Below are 27,235 nucleotides of genomic sequence, written 5' to 3' on the forward strand. Positions count from 1 at the left end.
AGGGGGCCGAGCGCTGCGGCTAGGCAGACAAGGGGCCCAGCGCTGCGGCTAGTCAGGCTAGGGAGCCGAGCCTTGCGGCCAGAGTTCATAGAGTTATATGGGGAGGGGGGGGGGGGGGGGGTGCTCAAATTTTCAAAATTGAAAAAAAATTCTAAGAGGATATTACCAAATATTTATAGGAACGATTATTTCAATAAATCTTTAATCTTTAAGGGCTAACTGGCTAAACGTAACGGATATTCCTGCACATCGTTATGAGCTGCATGAGAAGGCCTCCAAATAGCCAAGATCCAAAGAGCAAAGGGAAAGCTTGACTGAAGAAAACACGCGTGTAATAAATGTATTTCGCGCATTTATGTGCACTGCTAGATAACTATGCAAATTATTGGGTAATGGCTATTTCCGATTATTTGTAGCGACACACAGAAAACTGTCCCGAATTTGTATTAATTTTGAGGAACAAGACTCCAGTTACGTCATATTTTTCTTTCCCGAAAAAGGGAAGGGGGAAAGAAAAAAAAGGGAAGGGGGGAAGAAAAAAGAGATGGGAGAAAAGGAGGTTTTCCCCATGTCTTTTGAAGAGATTTTCTTCCCCCCTTCCCTTTTTCGGGAAAAAAAATATGACGTCACTGGAGTCTTGTTCCTCAAAATTAATACAAATTCGGGACAGTTTTCTGTGTGTCTTTGTAGCCCTTAGAATGTGTCTGTTACAATTTTGTGATAACATAATATATAGGTTCAGCCGTTTGTCCGCCAGCAACCTTTAAGATTCATTGATTTTTGTAGATCATCGATTCCAAGAACATTTTACCTTGAACTACACTTGATCCGAATTCAAAGTTCAATACAGACAATTCAATAAGAAAAGCAGCAAGTAGATTTGATTTTACATCTTAGCTGCCAATGTAAATACAGAAGCAACACAAATATGAAATTATTTTATTATAAATATACCTATGCTTATTTTATCGTACATTATTTTATTGTCTTTTTTTAAAATTATATTGGAAATAAATCTACTATTCATTACAAAAACAGGTAAAAATCATAAATAATTTTATATTAAAGTATTCTATATCTGTCTCTATGTCACTATTTACCCAAATTTTTTTATTAGTCATTAGAATTAGTCCTTGGCAGGTTTAAGACTATTTGTTGGTAGGTTACACTCCCTACCTTTCTTTCAATGAGAAAAAGCTCAGACAAGATATCCCCCCGTCAAAATTTTTTTTTTCTTTTGGATCTGTTTTTTAATATTTAGCAAAATTTTTCTTTTTAAAATATTTAAATACCCTCCCCCCCCAATTTTTTTTTTTTTTTTTAAATGACCTATTTCCACGGTGTTATTGTGTCCCTAGGGGCGCTGCCGCTAGTAATAAATAATTTGAACATGTTGTAGTTTTACTATTGTACGAAGCAACGATGTCCGTAATTGGTGCGCCTTGGTTATAAATATGGGTGGTGTGAGCGTATATTGTATCAGTGCAGTGCATAATACGTGCGCGGTAACAACACCACACCGCGAGACTTTTAATCACACACACATATATACAAAATCACAAAATGCAAAAATTGGTAGGTTATGCGCGGTTTTTACAGGCGAAGCTTTTCTACATTTGGGATGGAAAAAACCTACGTCTGTTAATTAAGACATGTTAGAATTGTCCTATCGATGTCAAATTTTTAATCATTCCTGTAGTAGTTTGATACAATTTAGAAAACGTAGCAAGTCTATAATCATTACCAGAGAGTCTGCTTATCTAGTTTAAACTTATCTAAATTTATATTTGTGTGAAAATATCATCCCATTCTATTCCTAAGACAGTTAGAAACAAAATCAATTGAGCATTCTGTACATAATCAATTTTTCGGTAAATTTCTACAGAATTTATGTTTGTTCTGTTTATATCCGTTTGTCTGACTATCTTTTGATTCGAGCTTTGCTTTTATGGATTTCGTAACCATTGCATTGTAGAGCAGCTACAGAAAACAGTAAAAGTGTCTGACTATGACGTCAGAAAAAATTAACAATTAACCAATGAGAGGCCGCTATATATTTTACCATTGTGAATACTGGCTTCTCATTGGTTCATTGTTAATTTTTTCTGACGTCATAGTCAGACACTTTTACTGTTTTCCAGCTACACTATAGTTAGAATTACTCCGTTCAAATACGTCCGAGAAATCATTGCATAATTATTTGGAAGTTTATGTACTCTGATAAAGTGAAATCTTCATGCTAAACTAATTGACAAATAAATGAGGTCCATATCAGCAATCTGAATTGACGACAAATGTTCCCCTGTTTTTTGTGCCTTCATGACCATTAGTTTTTAATAAATTGTGTACTGGCCTGTCATTGGCATGTTTGTATTGTATGACGTCATTTTTTCGTAGACATTATAAAGAACTTCTATTTGTGGAATATTTTGATCTGTTCTCTAACGATCATTTATGAGGTTTTAAGCTTGTTTTTATCATCGTTTTCGGCTAATATTGTAGGAAATTTTAAGAGCACATTGTAGGAAATTTTAAGAGCACATTGTAGAAAATTTTAAGAGCACAGCTGCTTTTCAATACGTTTTGTCAGTCAATATTTTTTAAGATTACTAATTCTTTATACTGTTACTGGCGGCTACGTCCCTAGTATCTAGGGATATTAGAAGGGACATGAAAGTGAAGAAAAATAACCTAAAACTTTTTTATAAAAATTAAACAGCCTAAAACCACCCTGGGACCTATAAGAAGTTTCACACTAAAGGAGAACCATATCGGTTCAGCGGTTAGCGAGATCCTTCGCTACAGACAAAAAAAGCTTACTGCTTTATATAATAGGATGTAGCAACGGAGAAAATACTTTTTTGCCTCTAACATTTTCTTTCTTAGTAATTTTTTTCAATACCTACAGAAATGATTGAGTTCTCCATTTTAGGGAATCTTCACATAGGTCCCGTAATGGGTTTATTCCAATTTAGTTTCGCCTTGGTATGTTTTAAGGCCCTCCCTTTCCCTAGATGCTATCTAATTAAATAGATTGATTAGTTATACCTTTTAAATCTAAAAGTTATTATTATTTACTTTTGTTAAAATTTTTGCTTTTATTAGCTGCGCTCATTATGGATACAAGTGCACATTTTATTTAAATTTAGTTTTTCTTCAAAATGTTTTTTAAAAAAAAACCATTGAAGTGAATTATATTTTTTTTTGAAAATGTATTTTAAGAATATTATTTAAGACAATAATCGTCAAAATGATGCTGTGAGTATTGGTGCAAAAAATATGACGTAACAAAAAAATTAGCCAATGAGAGTCCACTATAGATTTTACCATTGGTCAATAACGGCCTCTCATTGGCTAATTTTTTTTGTTACGTCATATTTTTTGCACCAATACTCACAGCATCGTCAAAATGACACAGTTATTAGATCATTTTCATATCCGGGGCTTATAGTAAGGTGTTTACGAGTGGGGAATGTCTTTATGTAAACGTGGTTTAATCAGAATTTAAATAGCATAAAACTTAGCACAGTACACCAATAGAACATTGGGATAAATGGAAAGAAAACGAAGTTGCGGGTTTTCGTATTTTTACAGCAGCTTTTCTCCTATTTCCAGGCCCTGCGGGGCAAGCATAACATTAATTACCTAACCTAAAATAATCGAAAGCTCTGTTAAAATATGACGAAACCCGCTACTTCGTTTTCTTTCCATGATTCCAACATTTTAGTTCATAAATTAGTAAGATTTTTTAATGTAAAGTGGACGTACTGACCTAAATAAAGAGTAGTAACACTAGCGGCTACACCCATGCTTAAAATGTAGGGAGAGTAGTAAAGAAATATCACCCTAACACTATCGCACGTTTTACATTAAAGAATAAAAACTTTAATCCACTCTTGTTATAAGTTATTTATTCAGATGTTTTAGGAAAAGAAGGAGTGACAAACATTCTGCTCTTTCATAATAATTAATTTTCTGTCAAACTGAAACTGTCTTTTTGTGCTGTGAGATTTTAACTATCTTTTTCTTGCAGGTAGTCTTCTCGTTGCTGGTAGCTGTTTGCCTGGGAGATGGCGGTCACCACCATGACCACGGGCATGGCGGAGGTGGACATGACGCGCATGCCCACGCCCCTGCCCCCGCCCATCACACAGACACCTACGGAGCACCAGCTGCTTCTGCTCTCTATGAAATTCCCGCCCCTTCTTATCACGAGCCCGCCCCCTCCTATCACGCTCCTGCCCCCGCTTACCATGAGCCTGCCCCCGCTTACCATGAGCCTGCCCCCTCTTACCATGCCCCTGCCCCAGCCTATCACGAGCCCCATGCCCCCTCCTACAAGCCCTCTTACAAGCCCAAATGCCATACCGAGTACAAAACTGAATATCAGGTAAAAAATCTTTTTTTTTAAATAGTAATTTATCGCTTCGTCATATAGACAGCTTTCCGCGGATATTTAAATTTATAAGATTGAAATCAGTTTTGTTAGCCAGGCTATAAATTTATTATTTTTTTTTTCGTAGAAAATTGTCTGTAATACGATGATATACAAGACATGATTTTTCAGTATGTCTGAGAACTGTTTATAGTCCAGCGGATATTAATCAGTTGCGAAGCCATACTGAAAAAAGTTTTTTTTTCGTAGATTAATGTAAATTTAACACAAAAATACTTTATTCTTTAATACTTTTTTTTCAGTGCAAGTTTGTTGCTATACAAATTGTTTCTATAGATCATAAATTCTAAATTTATTTTTTAATGAACCTAATTGATAGAAATTCAAATGTTTAAAAAATATAAGTTGAATTAAAAAAAAAAATATATTTTTTGATTTAAAAATTTTAATCTACAATCTCACTCAAAAGTTTTTTAAAAACTTTTTTAGCTTGAACTTTATTTGTTTTCCGTCATACGAAATGACTTTTAGGGAAACAGTTAAAAGTATACAGAATTGAGGCTGTACTTGATTGATAGATATATTGTCATACTTTAATATTATATTTAGGATAACATGAGTTTCATATTTTAACAGGGCAATATTATTGTGAATCCCCAATGCCGCATATTAAGATCTAAAATTATTACAAAAGAATATGATATACTAGCGGCTACGCCCCTAGAGGCCTCTATGGGTACTTGAGAACGTGGAGGCTTGGATTCAACCCCACATTTTCAATTTTAGTTTAGAAAAAAAAATAATTCTCTTGTGAGGGTGGTGGTACCCTCCCTCAAAATAGTTATAAACCTTCCCGGGACCTATGAGAAGATTCATTGTAAAGCAACAGTAGATGGGAGTGTTTTATGATAACAATGAAATAGAGGAAAAGGGTTAGTTTGTGCTGTAGTAATAATGTGCGATTCTGATGACATGTTATTGTGATACATATTGTGGCGGAATTGAAGACTAACCATTTTATTTTTTTTTATACATAGTCATTGCTACTTTTTATTTGTTCCTAAGGACTTTGAAACTGTAGCATCGTATTATATTTACCTTATTTGCACCTAGTTGATAAAGAAGCTACTCTATAATTCACTTTGTCTGTCTATCCGTCAGTAATTAAGAAAAAAAATTTAACGGCTGCTACTCAAGATACACGGCTGATTTTATATATAAAGATTACATGTGCCTATAAACATAAAATCATAAAAAAACTAGTTATAGATGTTTCATAGTCTTTTTCCAAAAAATATATTCTTGATTTATGACCACTAAACAGCTGTATTTTAAATTTTTCCTATTTTTGTGCTACACTACTTATGGATGTTGTCTTCCCTGTTCCTATGTTTAAGCTCCCTTAAAACAATCTACATAAAAAAGACAGTCGAACAGACAGACAGATTTAATTTTAGAGAACTATCTAGTATTGTTATAGAGTAAATGGTAAAAGTATTTTAGTCAGACGGTAAGACGAACAAAATAAAATGTAGGATAGATGAGCATAAGTAAGAAAACATACCGTATGAATATGATGATACCCTTACTATAGAGAAGCTGCGCTACTAAAACTATAAATGTATATAGATAGATAGATACAGTTGACCAATGTTTCAAGTCATCCGACCAAATAATGTAATTATCCCGCCTTTTTAAGTTCAATAATTTTAAAGTGTGTCTTCCATTCCGTAGATACATAACATTAAATTTTATCTTGAGCATTGATAAACACCCTTGCTTACTTTTGAAATACAGTTAAACTAAATGGGGGTAGTTTGCGATGGTTTGTTTATTACTATATGGTCAGATTAGATTGAGAAAGGTTATTTTTTGTAATGCACTTAAGTAGTCTCGGAGGGTTAGGCCACAACTGTTATAGACTCCGCAGGTCTAAGGCCATTGCATGAAAAAACTACTACAACCTTTCTAATTATTTTTCAAAAAAAAGGAAGCATAGGCGTCCAAGGGGGGGGTAATGGGGCGATTACCCCCCCCCCCCATTTAAAATTTACCCCTACCCTGGGGGTGCCGTAGGCACCCCCAACCATTTAGGAGGGGGTATTTACCCCCCCCCCCCAAACAATTTTGGAGGGTAAATACCCCCCCCAAAATAAAAAGCATGGACGCCCCTGAAAGGAAGGGTTTAAGGGTTTGTGTGAAACCACCGGGATTTCTTAGTTTAATTATGATTTGTTGAAGTTGATATCTTTTCAAAAGAAGGTTTAAAATTCATAGGATAATTCTATTTCGACCTTTTAAAAATCAATTGTAGCTGTTTTATAATAAAACTTATTTAATCAAAAACAATTTTGTCAAAATTATATTAATTTGGTTTAATCATTCATAAGAAATCAATTATTTAATTCTTTAACAAAAATTTTTTAAACTTTTCAAAAATTGATATATTTCAATATTTGTTTCAAAATAGAATTGATTTTATTTCATTTGGATGTTAAAATCTGAATTTTATGCTTCAAAATAAAGTACTTTAAATATGGCTGACTATTTTTATCTAACGATTCTAAATTTAAATTCATAGAGTGTTACCAATTGTAGAAAATATATTTTTGGAAGATTAAATTAAATTTAATTTCAATTGCTCGCAATATGCTTTAATACAGAATTCTTCATGAGGATGATATGAAGAATTGATTAAAGAGATGCTTAGCTTCTATTATTATGTAAAATCTTCCAAGAATCACCATTCAAATATACTTTAAGAAAAGATTATTATCAGGGTTCGGAAGCTCAGGCTCAGTGAAATCTGCTCTTTAGCAGACAATCCTTCTTTCTGAAATTTCTTTTTCTGCTCACAAGCAGGTTTAAAACTGAGGCTTATGCGCGGCTGAGGCGCGGCTTCCGAACCCTGATTATTATGTATAAAATTTGTGTCAAAGTCATCCTTCTTAAAATAATGATATTTAGAGATGCTACACTTTCAGATTTATACCTAATTATTACAAGAATCATCTTTCAAAGTTTTCAAATGGTAGAAAGATATTGAATATCAAAGCTATTCCTTACGGACGTATAGTGGCGCTCATATAAAAGCTTTGCTTCCAAACAAATAAATAAAGGAATAAAGCTTAATTACAAAAGTACAGCTTATCCTTTATTGCCTATTAAATTATTTTTCATTATTTTTAGTATTGACAAAACAGAGTCTTGTTTCAAAGTGCGAAGTCATTTTGAACTTAGCATGACTGGCTAGATATACTTTTTATCGAGTTCAAATTTATACGAGCTTTGTAGTAAAACAAGTACAAATTTTTTTCTATATATAAGTAGAGCTAACAGGAGATACGGAAAGTGTCATTTGTGACGTCACAAAGATACGTTTAAATGGAAGGATGAGAGGAAAAGTGAGAAAGGAAACCCCTAAAAACGAGATGGATTAGGACTTATTTTTATGACGTCACACATGACACTCCGAGCTAACATCATCATTATTATTCAAAAGTAACAGAATGTATGTCTGTTCCAAAAGATCTCTTCGAACCGATGGGTATATTTTACCTTTACAGTGAAGCTTTTAATGTGTTCTTAATGTATTAGGGAATATTAATAAACCACTAAAAATGACATTTTGATCCTATTTTAAAATTCACTGCTTCGGTTTTATTATAAAATAAAGTTTGAAAGAGATTGGATGAGTCTTACAAGCCTTTAATTACAAACGAGACAGACAAACGGTTAATATCAGAAAGCTTTGCTTTCAAAGTAAAGTACTTCTATGAAATAACTCTTTGTTTTGCTAATTTGTTAATTAGTTGAAGTCATGTTCATAATTACTTATTTTTAAATTGTAATAGGTCATCTTAAAATTTTTAATGTAACGTAACATGTATCTATACTTAATGATCTCTTAAACGGCTCTCCTTTTAAAAAATTTAAGACAAATAAATAAAATATGTATTAGATTATTGAAAACAAGAGATGCAATCTTTGATTACTTTCATAAGGATAGTAGGTGAAAGAAACCAAAGTTTTTTTTTGTAGCCAAGGAATGAAAATAGTTCTTTCTTTAAAACTTTGGGTACTAGTTTTTAGTACAGTCCAATATCCCCTAAAAAATGAGACCAAAAATTGAAGAATGATTTCAATACTTCTTATCTCGTTTCCGCGGACAATTGTCTGTGAAACCATACTAGAATATAAATTATGTATTTTATATCAGGGATATGACAATGGATGGTAAATCTAATTTCTTATCAAATTCTCAGAATAACCACGTTGGCTTCAAAAGTTTGGGTACTTTTCTCGAATTTTGATTGGTTGGTTACAATTTTCGAAACTATCAACCAATGGTATTCATTGGAAATGTATACCAATTTATTGCCCATTGTCTTATCCCTAAAGATTTCTGGGGAGTTACAAACTACAAAAAGTTTTGATTAGTTTAAGTTTCATTATTTAACTTTTCTATATTTTCAGCACTCGTATGAAACTAAGTACCAAGAAAAGTGCCAGGTTCACTACAAACAGTAAGTACATTTTGGATGCAGTGCAGTTCACGGTAAAATATTCATGGGATCGATTATCTCGAAAAATTTATGAACTTTGATGGCTGCTAACTGTCAGACGGCTGAATGCAGATCCCAATATGCGGCACGAGAAGCCCAATAATTAATCTGAAATGATCCAATGATGCCCAGGAAAAGCTCAACTGAAGAAAACTGTACATAAGTTTTTTTTTCGCGCATTTATGTGCGCTGCGAGATTACTGTGTATAATTGAATAATGGGTATTCCCGAGTATTTGTTGGTCTTCTTTAATTTTAAAATTTTGTGCAAACATAATATATACATCAAGTCGTTTGTCCGCAAGTAGCCTTTTAAGTTCATGCATAGATTTTTTTTGTAGATAATCGATACCAGGAACATTTTAGCGTGAACTGCACCTTATCTCATATTCTTAACATCACAAGGACTAGTTATTTCTTGTATCGTATTATAAACGGCTTTCCGCGGATATAGAATGTACAATTATAAGATTAATCTTATGATTGTACATTTCTATATTCGTAGAAAACTGGATATAATACGATGCTAGACATAGTTTTTTCGTATGGATGAGAACCGGTTCCTAACCACCGGATTCGAATGAATACGAGAATAGTTATTTCTCGCATCGTATTATAAACGGCTTTCCGCGGATATAGAAAGTACAATTATGAGATTAAAACTAGTTTTTTTATCCCCGGGGTGCCGAAGGCACCGGCTAAAAAAACTGGTTTTAATCTTATGATTGTACATTTCTATATTCGTAGAAAGCTGGATATAATACGATGCTAGACATAGTTTTTTCGTATGGATGAGAACCGGTTCCTATCCACCGGATTCGAATGAATACGAAAAAAAACAATTATGCATTTAATTTTATAACAAGTTTTGAAATTTATTGACGTCGCAACAATTTTGACCTTTATCTTTGTCAAATGCATTTTAATATAATGTCTGTGTGTATGATAGTCTGCCTGTCCATCTGTCTGTTGTTTGTCTGTACGTCCGTCAAGTTGTCTGCATGTATGACCCTTCCTAAGTCTAGCTATCTGTATGTCTGCCTTTCCTTTTGTCTAGCTTTTTGTATGTTTGTATGTCTGTAGCTTTTTGTATGTTTGTTTGTCTGTCTGTTCATCTGTCTGAATGCATACCTACTTTCTGTTCAGCTATTTGTATGTCTTTAAGTATGTCTGTGCATTTGTCAAGCTGTAAGTCTGAATGTTTAATCTTATGTCCTATTATATAAAGTAGTAGTTTTTTTTTGTCTGTAGTTAAAATTTTCTTAACTACTAACCGATTGAGTCTTGGTATGGTTTTAAGATACACGGTGAGCAAAAACTATAATACCGATTGGTTCTCTTTTTAAGAAAAAACCTGTTGAGTTTTCTAATTTTATTCTTTTCCGGGGGGGGGGGGGGGGGCACATCTTAATCAAACCTTTCCAGCCCGCCAAATTTCTCTTTCACAAGAGCTTGTAAATGTTTCTTTGAAAATTTTGTAATGTTATTGTTGCTGTGCTACTTATGAATATTAACTGACCTTGTTTAAAATAACAAACTGTATAAATAACCTACGCCAATGCAGGGATGGAGGGAACGACATTTGACCGTAAATTATACTGGTACCCAAAGTTTTATAAACACGTTCTATCATTCGTTGCCTTAAATATTTTATTATTTCGATGGGGATTTAAATTAATCTATTATCCATTGTCTTATCCCTTAAGATCCCTGCGCTTATGCCTACGCGTGAATTTTTTGCACTCCAGATAATCTAAATGTCACATTGAGGCGGCTAACTTTTCAAAAGTAATTTTTAATCGCATAAACCTATGAATACTTATCGCGTTTTACTTTTTTTCAACTAACGGCTGCGCTCCTAAAAGTTTTCTATGGGCACCTAAATAAAATGGGAGGGTTTAATATTTAATTTAAATTTTCGGGAAAAAGGGTGTGGATGAATTTTTTTCATGGGTAGTATTTTGTACCCTCCCCCAATATGGATATAATCCAACTCAGTAGCTATAAGAAGAAGCATCGCTGCAAAGAAAAACCCAATCGGTTCAGTGATATGCGAGATCCTTTGATGCAAATAGAAAAATAAAATACCTCTTTTATTTTAATATGTTCAGAAAAGATTTAAAAATATTTGTTGGTTCTTAAAGTAACATGGAACTAGCTCAAACGGACTGGCTAGTTTTATAGTAGCTTCAATACTAAAATTATATCGTGTTAAAGTAATAATTAAAGATTAATTAAAAGTCCAGACGAATAATTTGTAATTTCAATTAGGTTTCAAACTTCTTTATTATGGTACTCTTTAGTTAGTAGCGCAGCTTCTCTGTAATAAATGTCTGTCTGTCTATCTGACTGTATGTTGTTTTGACTATTGCTGTGCACCGGTTTTTACATGCGTTCTTTTGTTTTCTTTCTTTGTGTTCATGTCTGTATGCCTGTCCGCGTGTTTATTAATTCATAAGTCTATTGTTCTGACTGTCCAATAGACAAATTAATTTATTCATAATGGTCTTTGCTTATTTATTATATCATTCTCTCTATTTCTTCTTCATCCACTTTTTGTATTGACCACTGAACATTTGTTCTATAACTTACCCTGTCTGTTTGTTATTCATAATTTGTTCTGTGCTCTGTTTCTTATGGATGTTGTCATCCTTCATTCATCCTATTCATTTTTCCTTTCAAAATAAACTGAAAATAACATTTTCCAGTATTTCTATGAGACCGATTAATATCCTGTTTTCGGCCACCCACACTGAAAAATAATGTATATTATCGTATTAGATACAAATTTCTACAAACAAGAAAATGTGCAATCATAATATTAAAACCAGTTTTGGTAGCCCGTGCCTTCGGCATCTAGAGAAAACAAAACTGGTTTTAATCTTATAATTGAACATTTTGATATCCGCAGAAAGCTGTTTAATGCGATGCAATAAGTAACTATTGTTGTACTACAGGGAGTGTGAAACTTCATACAAAACCGTGGAACAAGTTCATTACGTGCAGAAGTGTGAAACAGCATACAAGACTGAGTGTACTCCCAAGTACAAGTAAGTACATCATTATATAGACAGAGAGAGAGAGGGGACAATGGGCTGTTTATTACAGTAGGTTTCAAAGTTTTATAATGACATTTCTTATTCGTTGGCTTAACAACTTTGAGGACATTAATGAATTTTTATTTGTTGGTTTATTAGGTTGAGTGTCAAAACGTTTTAACCACTAATTGTAATCTACAGAAGGGGTAAATTTGTTTATTAACATTGGAGTTGTACATCAATTTATTGTCCATTGTTTTTCCTTTATATTCCTAATGATTATATGTGTGTTCTACAAAGATGGATTATACCTTGGAGATTTTTTTAGGGGGGAAGGGGGGATTGCACTGGGATCTTTAACACTACATTAACTTTTTGGCTGCTATTTATCTTTTTGGCCAACTTTCGCCTCAAATCCAAATTACTATGAAACCAGGGGAATAAATGATTATTATTTCAGAACTGTTTATGAGAAGAAGTGCCATTATGAAGATAAATGCCATGGAATTGATTATTATACAGGTTATTATCATTTTGTAGGTTTGGGGGATATGGGGGGGGGGAGGGATGGTTCTATTTCTATTAGGTCAGCCTAGGTGTAGCTAGGAGCAGGTAGGTGGATACACTCCACAACTATAACTATACTGTGTAGGTCATCCTAAGTGTAGCTAGGAGCAGGTATGTGGATACACTCCACAACTATAATTATACTGTGTAGGTCAGCCTAAGTGTAGCTAGGAGCAGGTATGTGGATACACTTCACAACTATAATTATACTGTGTAGGTCAGCCTAAGTGTAGCTAGGAGCAGGTATGTGGATACACTCCACAACTATAATTATACTGTGTAGGTCAGCCTAAGTGTAGCAAGGAGCAGGTATGTGGATACACTTCACAACTATAACTATACTGTGTAGGTCAGCCTAAGTGTAGCTAGGAGCAGGTATGTGGATACACTCCACAACTATAACTATACTGTGTAGGTCAGCCTAAGTGTAGCTAGGAGCAGGTATGTGGATACACTCCACAACTATAATTATACTGTGTAGGTCAGCCTAAGTGTAGCTAGGAGCAGGTATGTGGATACACTTCACAACTATAATTATACTGTGTAGGTCAGCCTAAGTGTAGCTAGGAGCAGGTAGGTGGATACACTCCACAACTATAACTATACTGTGAAGGTCAGCCTAAGTGTAGCTAGGAGCAGGTATGTGGATACACTTCACAACTATAACTATACTGTCTAGGTCAGCCTAAGTGTAGCTAGGAGCAGGTATGTGGATATATTTCACAACTATAACTATACTGTGTAGGTCAGCCTAAGTGTAGCTAGGAGCAGGTATGTGGATACACTTCACAACTATAACTGTACTGTGTAGGTCAGCCTAAGTGTAGCAAGGAGCAGGTATGTGGACAGCACCCCAAGACCGTGACAGAGAAAGAGTGTCACCAGAAGCCCCACCAACAGTGCCACCAAGTTCCTGAGAAGTCTTACAAACAGGTAACACGTCTGCTGGCATTCCCCTTTTTTATATGTTGTATAGTAGAAAGAAATAGATATTCATGATTTTTTCTCAGTCAAGACTTTATAGTATCTACTTAGTCTAGATTCTATAAAATCTACTTAGTCTAGATTCTACAGTTTCTACAAAGTATTGACTATACAGTTTTATTTACAAAGTCTAGACTTTTAAATCTAAAGCAGTCTATTCTAGACTCTACAGTTTCTAAACAGTCTAGAATTTATACTATCTACACATTTAAAAATCTAGTTTGTATTTAGTCCAGATTATACAATTTCTACTCAGTTTAGACAGTCTTGTTTTACAGTTTTGCTTCGTCTTTTTTAGATTCTAAAATTCGACTAAGTTTATACTATACAGTTTCAAGTATCATGTAATTGCTGCGCTACTTTTTGACAAAATTGTCTTTGTTAAAAATTAAATTACAAGCATGCCAATTTGACATTTTCCTAAAAACTGCAAAAATAATGAGAATTTATAATTCTTGAACAAATATATTTTCTTGCAAAACTATTAAAATCACACCAGCATGAAATTTACTTTGAATTGTTTTTTTTTAATTACTGGAGTATGTGACATTTTTTTGTTTCCTCGGTAGCCGTTCATTTTGATTACTGTAGTATATGTTATTTTTGTTTCTTTGGTACAAAACAGAGCTAGGCATCAGTACATTTAATTGCTACTATCATGCTCAAATAAATTGTTGAAAAATAAGGCTTGGCAAGGATGCAGTTAGATTAAAATTCGCCGGACCTATTTAATTGAACAACTAGATGCAGCTGAGACTGCCGAGCCCTGTGCAAAACACTTAAAGTATCCGAAAATGCATTGTCAAAATGCTATATATCTGTAAAATGTTTCATACACAAGGGTAAATAGGATTAAAGTTAGTTTATAATATGTGTGAGGTACTTAGGAAGGGGCATTATTTGTTTTAACTAAATGAATATAAAAGCGGTTATTCCCATATATGTCTTAATAAGGGTGGAATTTGTTCCACTGGCAAGAAATTTTGGTTTTTTGATAACCCGTTTACCCCATCCCTTATCCTCCTTCCCCACTTTCGATTTCATTACAAAATTCTTCCATCCAATCTTAACAACGCTACTCAATAATATAGCTCACCAAATTTAAACATGAGCTGACGTTAAAATCGGAAATACATATCATTCATTATGAAAATAATATATCCAAGTGCGTCTGTCGATAAAAAGAGAAAGACGCAATCACTCATTTAGCTCTATATTTTAAATTTTAAGTATAAAAATATCGTTTTCGGCTATTCCTTGTCCGATTTAGGCTTTTAATTATATCCTGTCCGAGACAAATTTAGATCCGTTGACTAATCAAAAATCGTTTCAGTTAGAGGTGTACCCAACGTCTCATTTTATTGCTACCCAAAGTCTTATAACTACGTTGCAATTATATGTAACCCCCTAAATTAAGTTTAAATAATTGTGTACTATATATATTTAAATCACGCCCCTACCGCGTGGGTTAGTTTGGCACTCCTTTGTCAACAACCCTTAATAAGTACTTAAGAAAATGGGGAGGGAGGGGATTGATTTATCTGTCTATCCTTCTATCTATTTTTCTTACTATCTTTTTTTCTATCTATTTTCTTTTTAACTATCTAACTATCTACCTGTGTATCCAGATTCCTCACCAGAAGTGTCACAATGTGCCCCAGAAATCCTGCCACAACGAGGCTGTCCAGGTTCCAGTGAAAGTTCCAGTTCAGGTATTAATCTTTGACCTTAACAAATCTACACTAATTAGAGCCTCCGACCCTAGCATTTTTGGGCTCTAAATTGAAAACAAAATAGCATAAATCCATCCTAAGATATATGTGGGGCTTCACAGAAAAAACATATCTCAATCTAACTAGCCATGTCCGAGATCCTTTGCTTCAAACTAAAAAACTTCAAATGTAGAATAATGTACAAAGTAGAACGATGTCTGTTCGTCAGTCGGAACCTTAAGATCTTTGTAATCGCTGAATCGATTAAGATTTGCTCCTGTGAGGATTTTGGTTATAATACTGATTACTTTTGGACTTAGAGTAGGCTTTCTAGCTTAAACCCCTCCCATTCAAGAAGTCACTGATATCTTTATACTTTCTATCATAAAACATCGTTTCCAGGTACCAGTTAAGAAGTGCTATGGCGGCCAAAATGGCGGACACGGCGGTAGTACCGGTGGAAACAATGGAGGAAACGGAGGAATTCTTGGATTTCTTGGCAGTATCTTTGGTTAAAACTTTACAAAAATAAATTCAGCGATTTTTTTGTAATCTAAAATTAGCTTAAAGATATTGAAATAGATACATTTTTCATACACTTACAATTTAAAATTTAAGGGCATGATTAAATATATTTATTTCCTCATCTTTAAGACAACCCGCTGAATTTAATGAAAATTCATTTCTTTAAGAGATGTACAAGCTTAAATAATATCAATTTTTATAAATTTTGTTTCTGCAATAACATAAATTATGAAACAAAAAATATCCAAGAAGTAAATATTATTCTAAAATTGATATTATTGCTTGTAGTATTTCTATTTTAACACTGCTATTACAATTATTTAAAAAAAAACAGTATTATATTTCATGAAACTTTTGGGCATTTAAAACTAAAGTTGTCAGAAGCTTATTTATTTATTAAATTATTTATTTATAAAGATATTTTGTCTCAAATAAATTATAACAAAAATGTGTTTTATTATTATTATTTGGTTATGCAACGCTTTGACAGAACATGCATACCAGAGATCTAAAGAGATAAGACAATGGTCAATAAATTGATGAACATCCCCAATGATGATACATAAAATTACCTCTTCTGTAGATCGCAATTAATGGTTGAAACTTTTTTGACACTCAACTAATTGAACAAAATAATCATAACTCAATAAAAGCCCCTAAGTTGATAAGCCAACGAATAAGAAAAAGGTTATTATAAAACTTTTAGGACTATTGTAATAAACAGCCAATTGTAACCTCCCTCCCTGCATATATTCCCAATTTATAATCTGTTTTGTTATGTTACATCAACATTAGGCTGCGCTACTAGCATCTAGGAAAGCTAGAGAGTAAAATAGAAGTGTGTGTCCTCCATTTCGGAAAAGCTGCTTATTTGGTAATATAATACAGGGAGTAAGGGAGGGGACAATGGGCAATTAATTCAATATAAGAGTTATCAAAGAAAGGGCATGAAATCCAGTTTAATCCAATAAATTTGTAGGAAATTATAAAGGGTTTGTTAATTGAATAATAGATTTATATAGCGACATGTAAAGTGAAATCACAACTTGTTTTTGATGAAATATATTGAGGTTTTTTGGTGTGATTTTTATATTAAAAGATTATTGGGCCCGTCCAGCTGCTTGCAAGAATATGACTGCCCCTTTTTATTCTGTTTATTTCCCTTGCCCCTTGCCCCTTGCCCCCACCTCCCTTCTCCCTTCTCCCCATCTGCTACATTCCAAACTAACACAACGAGTGTTTATTTCCCTTCCCCCCACTTCCCTTCTCCCTTCTCCCCGTCTGCTACATTCCAAACTAACACAACGAGTGTTTATTTCCCTTCCCCCCACTTCCATTATCCCTTCTCCCCGTCTGCAATATTCAAAACATACATAACGAGTAGCGGCATTCTATGCGCAAGTCCCCAAACTCAGTCAGAAACTGCTAAATTCTTGCACATTCCCTTTAAGCCAGTCCCCAAAGTCTGAGACTCCTAAAAATTGAATATTCGATCCATTGTCCCCTCCCTTACTCCCTGAATATAATACCCTTGAAGCTAATGGCGTAGGAGAGGAGCTACTTTATAATTTCAATAGCCTGTCTGTCAGCTACGCTAAGGAAAAACGTCATTTTCTCGGCTGCTAAATTTGTTTGTGTTTTTCTTCTACTTTTTAATATAAATTGCTGATTTCATATGAAGATCTAGCTGGCCAATACACATCTATGTTATAGTTTACTATTTCTATTACTATACATATAATTTGTATAGGACGTATGTTATTTTTTTTGAGCTATAACCAGTTTCAAACCAGTTTATATTCAATATATAAAAAAGGATTACAAGCTATGCTAAGAAATTAATCTTAGATGTATATTAAAATTATATTTTAATTAATTATGATTTTGTAAAAAATAATTAAGAATTCTGATTGGTATTTTAATCCTAGGAAGAATCCTTTATTGACGAAGACCAAACTGCATAACTTTTGCACCACTTTTGACGTCATATTCTCCATCTCTTTTTTAGGGGTTTTCTTTCCCACTTCTCCTCTCATCTTCCTCATTTTATGACGTCACAGGGATCAAAATTGACACAACAGTTATGCAGTTTGGTCTTCGTCTCCTTTATTTTATGACATGAATGGTGCTTTAAAACAAATTGCCTGTTAGGCAATAATAACCCCTCCCCCTCATGATTTTAAGATAAATTTAAACCTAAGCCTGCATAGCTTCTAAGTACCCTATATAACCATCTAACATGAAAAAAAAATAAACGAAAAATTGCCCATTTCCTTATTTAATAAACAAGAATGACAACATCCATAAAAGCGAAGCTATGAAACGGTAGGACAAACGGACATTAACACTTGTATAGTGTCAGAACTGGATAATCAGAATGTAAATTTATAAGAGTCGAAGCACAATTGTAAGTAGATTTATTGAAAAAACTGCTTGATACAGGATAATATATATCGACATACTTAATCATAGAGTTGCTTCGCTTACAATATTGAACTTTGTTGTCCCAGGAATCAGTAAACCAAAAATTAGATCAATCGGAAAAAGTTTGAAATTGATATGACATTTCTAACATACCTAAGTTAACGAAAAAAGCTATCCGTTACGGGGGGGGGGGGTATCAGTACTCATCATGATACTTGTGTGAAATCACTGCATGCATTATAGGCGCAAACCTTTTCTATAAATACTTAACTAAAAAACTTCCATTTAAAAAAAAAGTTTGATAAAATGTAGTTGAATATCCACAGATATTCTTATACTTGGTTGAATATCCACAAATCGATTAATAGTAATATCAACATTGCACAAGTCAAACGAAGGAAACTAAGCTTTGTAAAACATGATTTGCGTGTTAAAATGCAAAATAGGTCTATCTTATCCTTAATTAGCTTCAAATTTTATCAAAGATATATCAACAAGAAAAAAATTACATTATAGATTTTATATGCACGACCCTTTAAATATTTTAGCTTTTAGAGATCCAATAAGATACAAGGATGAAATTAAAAATTAAAAATATAATAGGATTGCTAATTAACTATTAAATACATGTCCCTTGGTTAGGAGAAAATACACAAAAAATTTGAGAGAAATCATGGAAATAATATTCAGACAAACGCTATAGACCTAACCTAATTTTATGGTGGGTTTGACTTTTTAACTTGACACCACCTTGGCTGTGTAGGGGAATTAAAGGCATTTCTAGGGAAGGAGGGGGGCATTCACCCTCCATTATCATGGCAGGGGGTGGATACACCTTTCTTATGCACGCCGAATGTAGACTTTAACTTCTTGTTAAGCTTCCCTTAGAAATATTTTTTGTCACCTTTCATATTCTCTATTTTATAATATATCTATTGTATAATTAATACTATTTTTAAAAGCGAAGCTTTTTCTATAATTAGGGTCTGTCCGTCCGTCCGTCCGTCCGTACGTCCGTCCGTCACGGATAGCTTTTTTCGTTAATTTAGACATGTTAGAATTGTCCTATCGATTTCAAATTTTGCATGGTGATTCCTTTAGTAGTTATGTACGATTTAGAAAGCGTAGCAACTCTATAATCATTACCAAAATGTCCGTACGTCCATTTTAAACATGTTGATTTTTTTACTTTTTTAAATAGCTTTTTTCGTCAATTTAGGCATGTTAGAATTGTCCTATCGATTTCAAATTTTGCATGGTGATTCCTGTAATAGTTAGGTACGAGTTAGAAAGCGTAGCAACTCTATAATCATTACCAGAATGTCCGTACGTCCATTTTAAACATGTTGATTTTTTTTTACATTTTTAACAACAAATTTGTATGTGACCTAATTATCCGATTGGTCTGATTTTTGGTATACTGATTCCTGCGACAACAAAGTACAATATTATAAGCGAAGCAACTCTATAATCAAGTCCTAAAAATGTAAGTATGTCCATAATCATTATCCTGTATCAAGCAGTTTTTCACAAATTTACTTACAATTTTGCTTTGACTCTTATACATTCGCATTCTGATTATTCAGTTCTGACATTATACAAGTGTTAATGTCCGTTTGTCCTACCGTTTCAGAGCTTCGCTTTTATTGCCACTCGTCGATAAATTATAAATTTGGCGTCTTGATAAGGATATTGGTGGCTAATACATATTTACACGGCTGTGTGCCTAACAAAATTTGTCCTCCTAACCGTCTGTCTGTCAGTCTTTAACACTCTTGGAGAAAGTGATTCTATTTGCTGCTGATTATTTTTGTGAGGATTCCTAATACCAATACACATCTAAATTATGATATATTTGGTCCAAAAAAATATAAGCATTAAAACAAACATACAGAAAAATATTTGAAAAGTTTCGTAATTTTAAAAAATAATTTATTCCTGATTTATGACCATTAAACATCTGCTCTGTAAATTACATTGTCCGTGTACCCAACCATGATTATTGGTACTTTGCTACTTATGAATGTCGTCATCCCTGTTTTGTAAAAATTAGGGAGTTGCGAACCTCTCCTTTTGTTTACCCCAAAGTTTATACAGGAATCATTAAAATTCTTATAAATTTTTACAGAATTCATTTTTTTTTATATTTTCCTTTAGAATTAATAAATTGGTCGATATCAGTATATTAAGGAAAATTACTGGAATTATTAAAATTGTTACAATTTTTTTTTGAATGCTTCTTTACGAATTCTCTACGAATTATAAATGGGTAAATTTCAGTTAACGGGATATTGATCTACGTCTGTCTGTACATCTAAGTCTGTATGTCTAATATAATAAACTAAAATGATTGATTCTTTTTTATTTAATAACATAGATTAATGAACATCATTGACTTTGTTGATAAATAAAAAAATAAACATGCACTGTTTATTAAGTTTAAATATGTAATTATTGTCATTTCAGTTTGATTGACATATGTTCCCTGACTAACAACAAGAAAATACATCACATGATAAAGAAAATAACGACAATTATTGTTTCTGTTATTTGCTATGGATGTGTAATTTGTCAAGCTTTATCCTGTTATCATAAATATGTTACAAAACCATCTGGAGCCAGTTTTGATATAATTAACACAAAAGATGTTGGAATATCTCTTTCATTTTGTAAAGTTGTTGATAAATTAAATAGAAATTACAATGGAACCATGTTGAAAGAAACAATAGAACCTTTAGTTGAATTAAACATAAAATTGGAAAATGGGACTTTATATCTAAAGAATAACAATGAAACAGCTGAATTTGAGTTTATAACAAGTATGCCAGAATCATATTTGTGCAAAGAATTTAAACTTCCCAAGAAGGAAATATTTTTTATTGAAATATACCATAATGCCTATGACAGTCGTAACTTCAACTTTCATTTGTTTATTCACCCTACAAACATGATCTTCAAACAAGAGTTTGTAATTCAGTACACTAACACTATTTTTCACAAACCTAATGATGGAATTTCAAACTTGAGAATTGAATCATATGATCTGACTACTAACCCAGTTGTTACCTGTGGCAACTCTGATTATCATAATTGCAAGTCTGATAGAATTGTTTCTGAATATAATAAAACTCTTGGATGTACTTATCCATTGAAAAAGTAAGTTGATATTTTTTTATATCAATTGCTTAAACATTAAAATTATTGTACTTAACATTATTTAATGAAAAAAATATTATAGAATTCTATCTGGTGCTCAAATATGTTCTGGTTCAAAATTACAAGAAGCTGGGCAGAAGTTCCTGAACCTAAGTTCAAGAATCCTAAACCAACCTGATGACTGCAAAATACCATGTACATTTACTTATCTAAAGGAAACATATGATTTTAATTTATACCTAATTAATTTATAACTATCATTAAGTAAACGTTAATTGGAACCATCTTAATACTAATGAATCACAGTTAAAGATTAAAATTTCTTATTGTTAAAACACAGATTGATCACATGCCACCAATTCCAAATGACAATAAGATTAAAAAGTTCACCATCAACATCAGTCCTGTAAACACTCTCACTAGATCAGACCTCACCTACACCTTCTGGAGTCTCATAGCAGGTAAATATAAACTTTTTTCTTTTTAATCCAAAAATATCATATATTTGTCTTTAATCTTCTACTAGCCTTAAAAGACTTCTTGTTCCTTGCATCTATATACAACTGCTAATACATTTGTCATCCATGTTATTCAAACTCTTAGAAGTAGTTATTTATAAAATTTCAAATCTTGATAGTAAATCAAAAATCTGCATTAATCAACAATCATTAATGAATAGGCTTTGTACTATTAGATTGTACAGGTTAATGGGTCATTTTTTTTTGTATCTGCCCCATTATAAACTATCTAAAGCATTTTTATTTAGAGTTTGGAGGATGGGTTGGACTGTTTGTAGGTATATGTGTACCTGATCTATTTGACTATGGCTGGATAGCTGCTGATAGAATTTGGAATGGATTTTCTGGATAATTTGATTTGCATAGATAATGCAAACCCAAAATATGTAGATCACTTATTTTTTTTCTTATTTGAGAGTTCAATAGTCAAAGATTGATAAGAAATGACTCCACAGATTTTTGTATTTTAAAGTTATAATATATGAAATGGATATTTGAAAACTTTCAATAAATAAAAAAAAAATCTTTTATTGTTTTTTTTTTATTGCTATATTACATTCTAGCGGCTACGCCCCTAGAGGCCTCTAGTGGCCTTTAAATGTTTTTTATTTTTATTTTAAATATCTAATTTGAGAAATAACTTGTCTATGTTATCAATTGTTAAATTCATGCGTCTACGCAGCGCGACTATGCTAGCGACACTATGCGGCGGAAATATTTAATATTTTTGATTTTATTGTGATTTCTCTTGGGAGGGTGGTGGTACCCTCCCCCAAAATAGTTATAAACCTTCCCGGGACCTATGAGAAGCTACTTTGTTACGGAGAACCCGATCGGTTCAGCGGTTAGCGAGATCCTTCAGTACAGACACACAGATACACAGACAAACAAACATCCTGTTACTTTAGTATAAGGATTATGCTGCTTTAATCAGAACATATTATTAATTTTGCTTTTGCTTCTCATAGAAAAAATTGCACTGTAAATATTCTATACCCATAATTTAATGAACATGTTCTTTTATTCAAGGGATTAAAACTTTGGGTATTTTGAACAAATATTGATTGGTTAGTTTAAACAAGCAGTGTTTTAACATTTTAAATAATAGCTTTAATTCATATAAGGAACCCTTTTTTAATATTGTTGATGTAAGTTAATTTATTTTCCTTTGTGTTATTCTTTTATTGGTGAACAGTACTTACAAAAATATTTACTTATAAAAAATGATATTTTTTTATCTCAACAGAAAAAGAATGGTTAATTTAATTCTTTTTAGTAGCGAAGCTACTCTATAATTCACAATGTCCGTCCGTCTGTCCGTCCGAAATTAATGAATTGGGGGAAACGTGATTTTCTCGGCTCCTATAAAAGATAGAGCGCTGAAATTTTTTGACAAAATTTCCATCATTAAGGAGCACAATTAACTTTAAAACATCATTAGCGGTCGGACTGCTTTTTAGCAGGTTTTAGGCTATTTTTTATATTTTCCAAATTTTCCCCATATCTTTGGTGTTTATGGTCCGATTTTTAAAATTTTTTCAGTTAAAGATATCAAATCAAATTTCCCGTCATTTGAAGAAAACAACAATGACGGTCAGACTGCCTTTTGCAGGTTTTTGGCTATTTTTATATTTTTCACATTTTTCTCCATATCTTTGGTGTTTATGGTTCGATTTTCGAAATTTTTTCAGTTAAAGATATCAAAATTAAATTTCCTGTCGTTTAAAGAAAACATCAATGACAGTTAGTCTGCCTTTTTGCAGGTTTTTGGCTATTTTTATATTTTTCACATTTTTACCCATATCTTTGGTGTTTATGGTCCAATTTTCAAAAATTTTCAGTTAAAGATATTAAAATTAAATTTCTGGCGTTTTAAGAAAAGAAACAATGGCGGCCAAACTGCCTTTTAGCAGGTTTTGGCTATCTTTATATTTTGATATATTTCCCCATATCTTTGGCATTATTCACTTTTTTTGCATTAACAGTTTCAAAATATTTTTTCCCATTGTTATGTGCATCTAGTATGTAATTTACTTTAACCGTCTTCATCATACAAAATAAAACAAGGTTTCATGTTTATTTTCTCCAATAAATCTATTATTGATTTTAATAAATACACTTTAAATCTACTTCTACGTATTGCCATCCACAATTTTTGTGCTTCGCTACTTATGGATGTTGTCATCCTTGTTTAATTTCTTATTTTTCACATATGTCAAGGCTTAATTTCAATATATTATTTGACTTAAAAATAATTTGTGATTAACAAATTGCTATCTTAAGTAAAAGATTAAAGAAAATATTTCGAAGCTACTAATCTTCATTTAAGATTCCTATTAAATTTTAATTTTTATTCATAGATAATAATTCGTATAATTCATAAAACTAATTTAACCTTTCTCTGATTTAAAATACCCAAATTTTATGATAAATACGTATTTTTATGTTGTTTTATTATTCTAGACAATAACTTGATCTCTTTACTATGACTAAGTCTTTATTTTATTAAATTAATATATTTCTTTCAATATAGAAAATAAAAATAAACAAAGAAACTTTTTTGATCTAATAAAGCACATATACTATTATTGGCTATTTTACATTTTAAAGATCATCATTTGCTATAATTGCTTTATTATGCCTCTATCAGGGTTCTTAAGGTAGAAGACAATGGACAATAAATTCATGTACATATCCAATCAAAACTACCCCTTCTGTAGATTTAATTTTGGTTGAAAAGTTTAGACACTACTAGTTGGGAACCAATAGATTAAAATTTAATGCCCAAAGTTTTTGAGCCAATGAATAAAACTTGATTATAAAACTGTAGCATTCAAATTTAATTTCAATAACATCTATATAATATTATCTTATAATAATGAATGAATTATAAAGTTAGTATTGTAAATTTCAATAATATTGTTTAAATTAGGAACACCTAAAGGCGAGGCAAAAAAGTTTTTAAAAAAACCTAGCAGACAAGATTTTTTTTTGTATAAAATATAGATTTGGCTTCGAGTCAAACATTTATTTAAACATTATTTAAAAATATATGCCTAATTCATTTTTCAGTAGCTAAGCTACTCTATAATTTACTTTGTTATTTCAATAAAGGTACTAAGAAAGAGAGGTAATCAGGCTCCACCAATAAAAATATCCTGGGAGAACTCGGCAGACCTGCTATTGGGTAGAAACTGTACACATTTTGGTATGAAAGGCCTTATTTTTTTTATTTCTTCCCAATAAAAAAGTCGGCTTTAAACGGTCGAATTTCTTAATTAAAACCCATAGATCAATTAGTTTCCATAGCTTTCAAATTTCGTTCGGACGGGTGCTACTAACAATACTCCTTAACTTTTTATAGATTCATATACATTTAAAAAATTGAAAAAAATAGGAAAAATACTATTAAACTTCGATAATAAAATACGAGTATATTCCCTTTCCATTTTTATAAGTGCAATTTTTATTTTGAAACTAATTGTCACGAATACGATGCATTTTTTCATTTTTGTATTTCGTCGGTTCATATATTTTAAGGTGTTGAAGCAATAAAACCCTCTAATAAAATCAAAACCCTGTATCCGAATATTAGGCATTAATTGTTCTAAATGTTGACGAGAGCTTAAAGTACATACCACGCACAATTTATTTAATTTTTTAGAAGTATCTTCTGTAGACTAAAGGAATACAGTTTATACTCAGGTAGTTAACATATGATATACCAGTTTTAATAAACAATTATTTGGTTTTTTTTTAAAGATAATATTGTAGTCTTAATTTTCTCATATAAAGTAAAAATAATAATAATAAAGTAACGTGCAATATTTTTTGTAATGTTTAAAAAATATTTAAATTACAAAAAAAATCTCATAAAATAGTTTTAGTTAATACTGAATAAACGATGATAAATTCTTTTTAAAACTATCTAAAAGTTCTTTTTTAATTGCGACAAATTGTTTTACTATACAATATTCTTCTTGTCTCATAATTCTATTGTTATTTCGTATGAATTATGTCATGTCTTATTTTATTTACAATTTAAAAAAAATAATTTTTATTACATTTTTTATTCCTTTTTACTCAGCAAGTATAGTTTTCCTTTAGTCTGTCCGTAAGTCTGAGGCAAAACATAACTTTGTTTTTATTTATTCAGAATAATTAAGTAATTTAGTAATAATAACTGCTTAAAATTTTAAAATATAACGTGTTCTGTTTTCTATTAATGTCTGTACATACATATGTCTGCATGTACTTTACTAACTTTGAGTACGTTTACCAAATTTTTATTTAAATCCAGCAGTGTACAAACTTTTCCACCAACATTTTAATCAATTCATCGTCCATTGTCTTATCCCTATTTTAACTTTATTTTCTAAGACAGTTTGACATTATTTAGACCATGGATAAAGGGACAGATGAATGAAAGAAAATTAGTTATTACTTGAAAGTTTTCCTTTACGTTTGGGAAGCAAAATATAGGATTCATACTTTATAAAAAAAATTATTAATCTTATGTTAATGATTCCTTGTTGTCATGAAAGAAAACATTGCGTCTATCTAAACTGTACTTTCAAAATAGAATTATATTACATAGAATTCTTTCAGCTATGTTTATCTATTAGCCACTTCCTTCTATTTCTTAAACTTGTTAAAATTTTGATACATTAAATTTTACAAGTTTATAAGTTTACAAAAATTTAGGTTATCTAGTTTTTAAAGTATACCACCGACTCTGATACCCATTTACTGCTATTTGACCATCTACGATATGAAAAATCTGTTATATTTTTCAAGTTCAAGAGTACTCGAGTAGGCAGCAGACAGAAAGTTGACCCATCAGCTAGTAGCTTGTAGCTTGTGTGTGTATGTATAGCTAACGAATTCTAACATTCTTTTTTGTTAAATACAAGCAGCTTTATGTTTGAAATCTGCGTCATAGTGTAGTTTTATTCCATGAAGGAAATTTACAATTTTGTGATACAATTATAAAGTTATTAAAATGGAAGCATTTTTACAAGATTGTAAGGTAACGTTTAATTTGTGTTTGTTTGATATAAACAAAGCATTTGGCAAAAAATTTAAATAAAAATTTAAGACAAAACATTTTACAAATCAGGTGTTCGTACCTTACGGCGGATAGTTCTGATAGAAATATAAATGTTAAAATTGTTCTATAGGTTTAAAATTAAAAAAAAATATTAGAATATTCTTACTTTGAAAAATCAAACAAATTGGGGGGCGTTTTTTTGTAGTTGTTGTCCTTCCCTGAAAAGAAACATCTGTGTAAACTAATTTTTATTTTGATAAATGAATATAAATAAATTACTACTTTTGAATATGACAGCATC

The 27,235-nt window shown here is 31.9% G+C and overlaps 2 protein-coding genes across 5 annotated transcripts in view; both read left to right on the top strand.

Moving 5' to 3' along the window:
- The first annotated feature begins 1,441 nt into the window (after positions 1–1,441).
- Positions 1,442–16,234, top strand: LOC145329940 (uncharacterized). The gene is made up of 8 exons (XM_080174419.1): positions 1,442–1,575; positions 4,034–4,390; positions 8,873–8,922; positions 11,918–12,010; positions 12,459–12,520; positions 13,377–13,498; positions 15,178–15,261; positions 15,664–16,234. The coding sequence occupies exons 1-8, from the start codon at positions 1,564–1,566 to the stop codon at positions 15,775–15,777; spliced, it is 894 nt and encodes a 297-aa protein (XP_080030545.1). The 5' UTR covers positions 1,442–1,563; the 3' UTR covers positions 15,778–16,234.
- Positions 16,235–26,705: 10,471 nt separating this feature from the next.
- LOC145329941 (uncharacterized) overlaps positions 26,706–27,235 on the top strand; it is a 34,490-nt gene continuing 33,960 nt past the window's right edge. For all 4 annotated transcript variants that reach the window (XM_080174422.1, XM_080174420.1, XM_080174426.1 and 1 more), the window contains exon 1: positions 26,706–26,913. In XM_080174422.1, coding sequence (XP_080030548.1) covers positions 26,887–26,913 — 27 coding nt within the window. In that variant the 5' untranslated portion in view covers positions 26,706–26,886. The remainder of the gene's footprint in view (positions 26,914–27,235) is intronic.

Source organism: Acartia tonsa, chromosome 10 (genome assembly GCF_053477335.1).
Source record: "Acartia tonsa isolate MP-2025a chromosome 10, ASM5347733v1, whole genome shotgun sequence".
NCBI classification, from domain to species: domain Eukaryota; kingdom Metazoa; phylum Arthropoda; class Copepoda; order Calanoida; family Acartiidae; genus Acartia; species Acartia tonsa.

Bases quoted from the DNA above. Each gene is read 5' to 3' on its own strand.
- LOC145329940 (XM_080174419.1), top strand. The intron at 8,923-11,917 runs GTAAGTACATTT...GTTGTACTACAG, and splicing joins TGCCAGGTTCACTACAAACA to GGAGTGTGAAACTTCATACA. The intron at 15,262-15,663 runs GTATTAATCTTT...CATCGTTTCCAG, and splicing joins CAGTGAAAGTTCCAGTTCAG to GTACCAGTTAAGAAGTGCTA.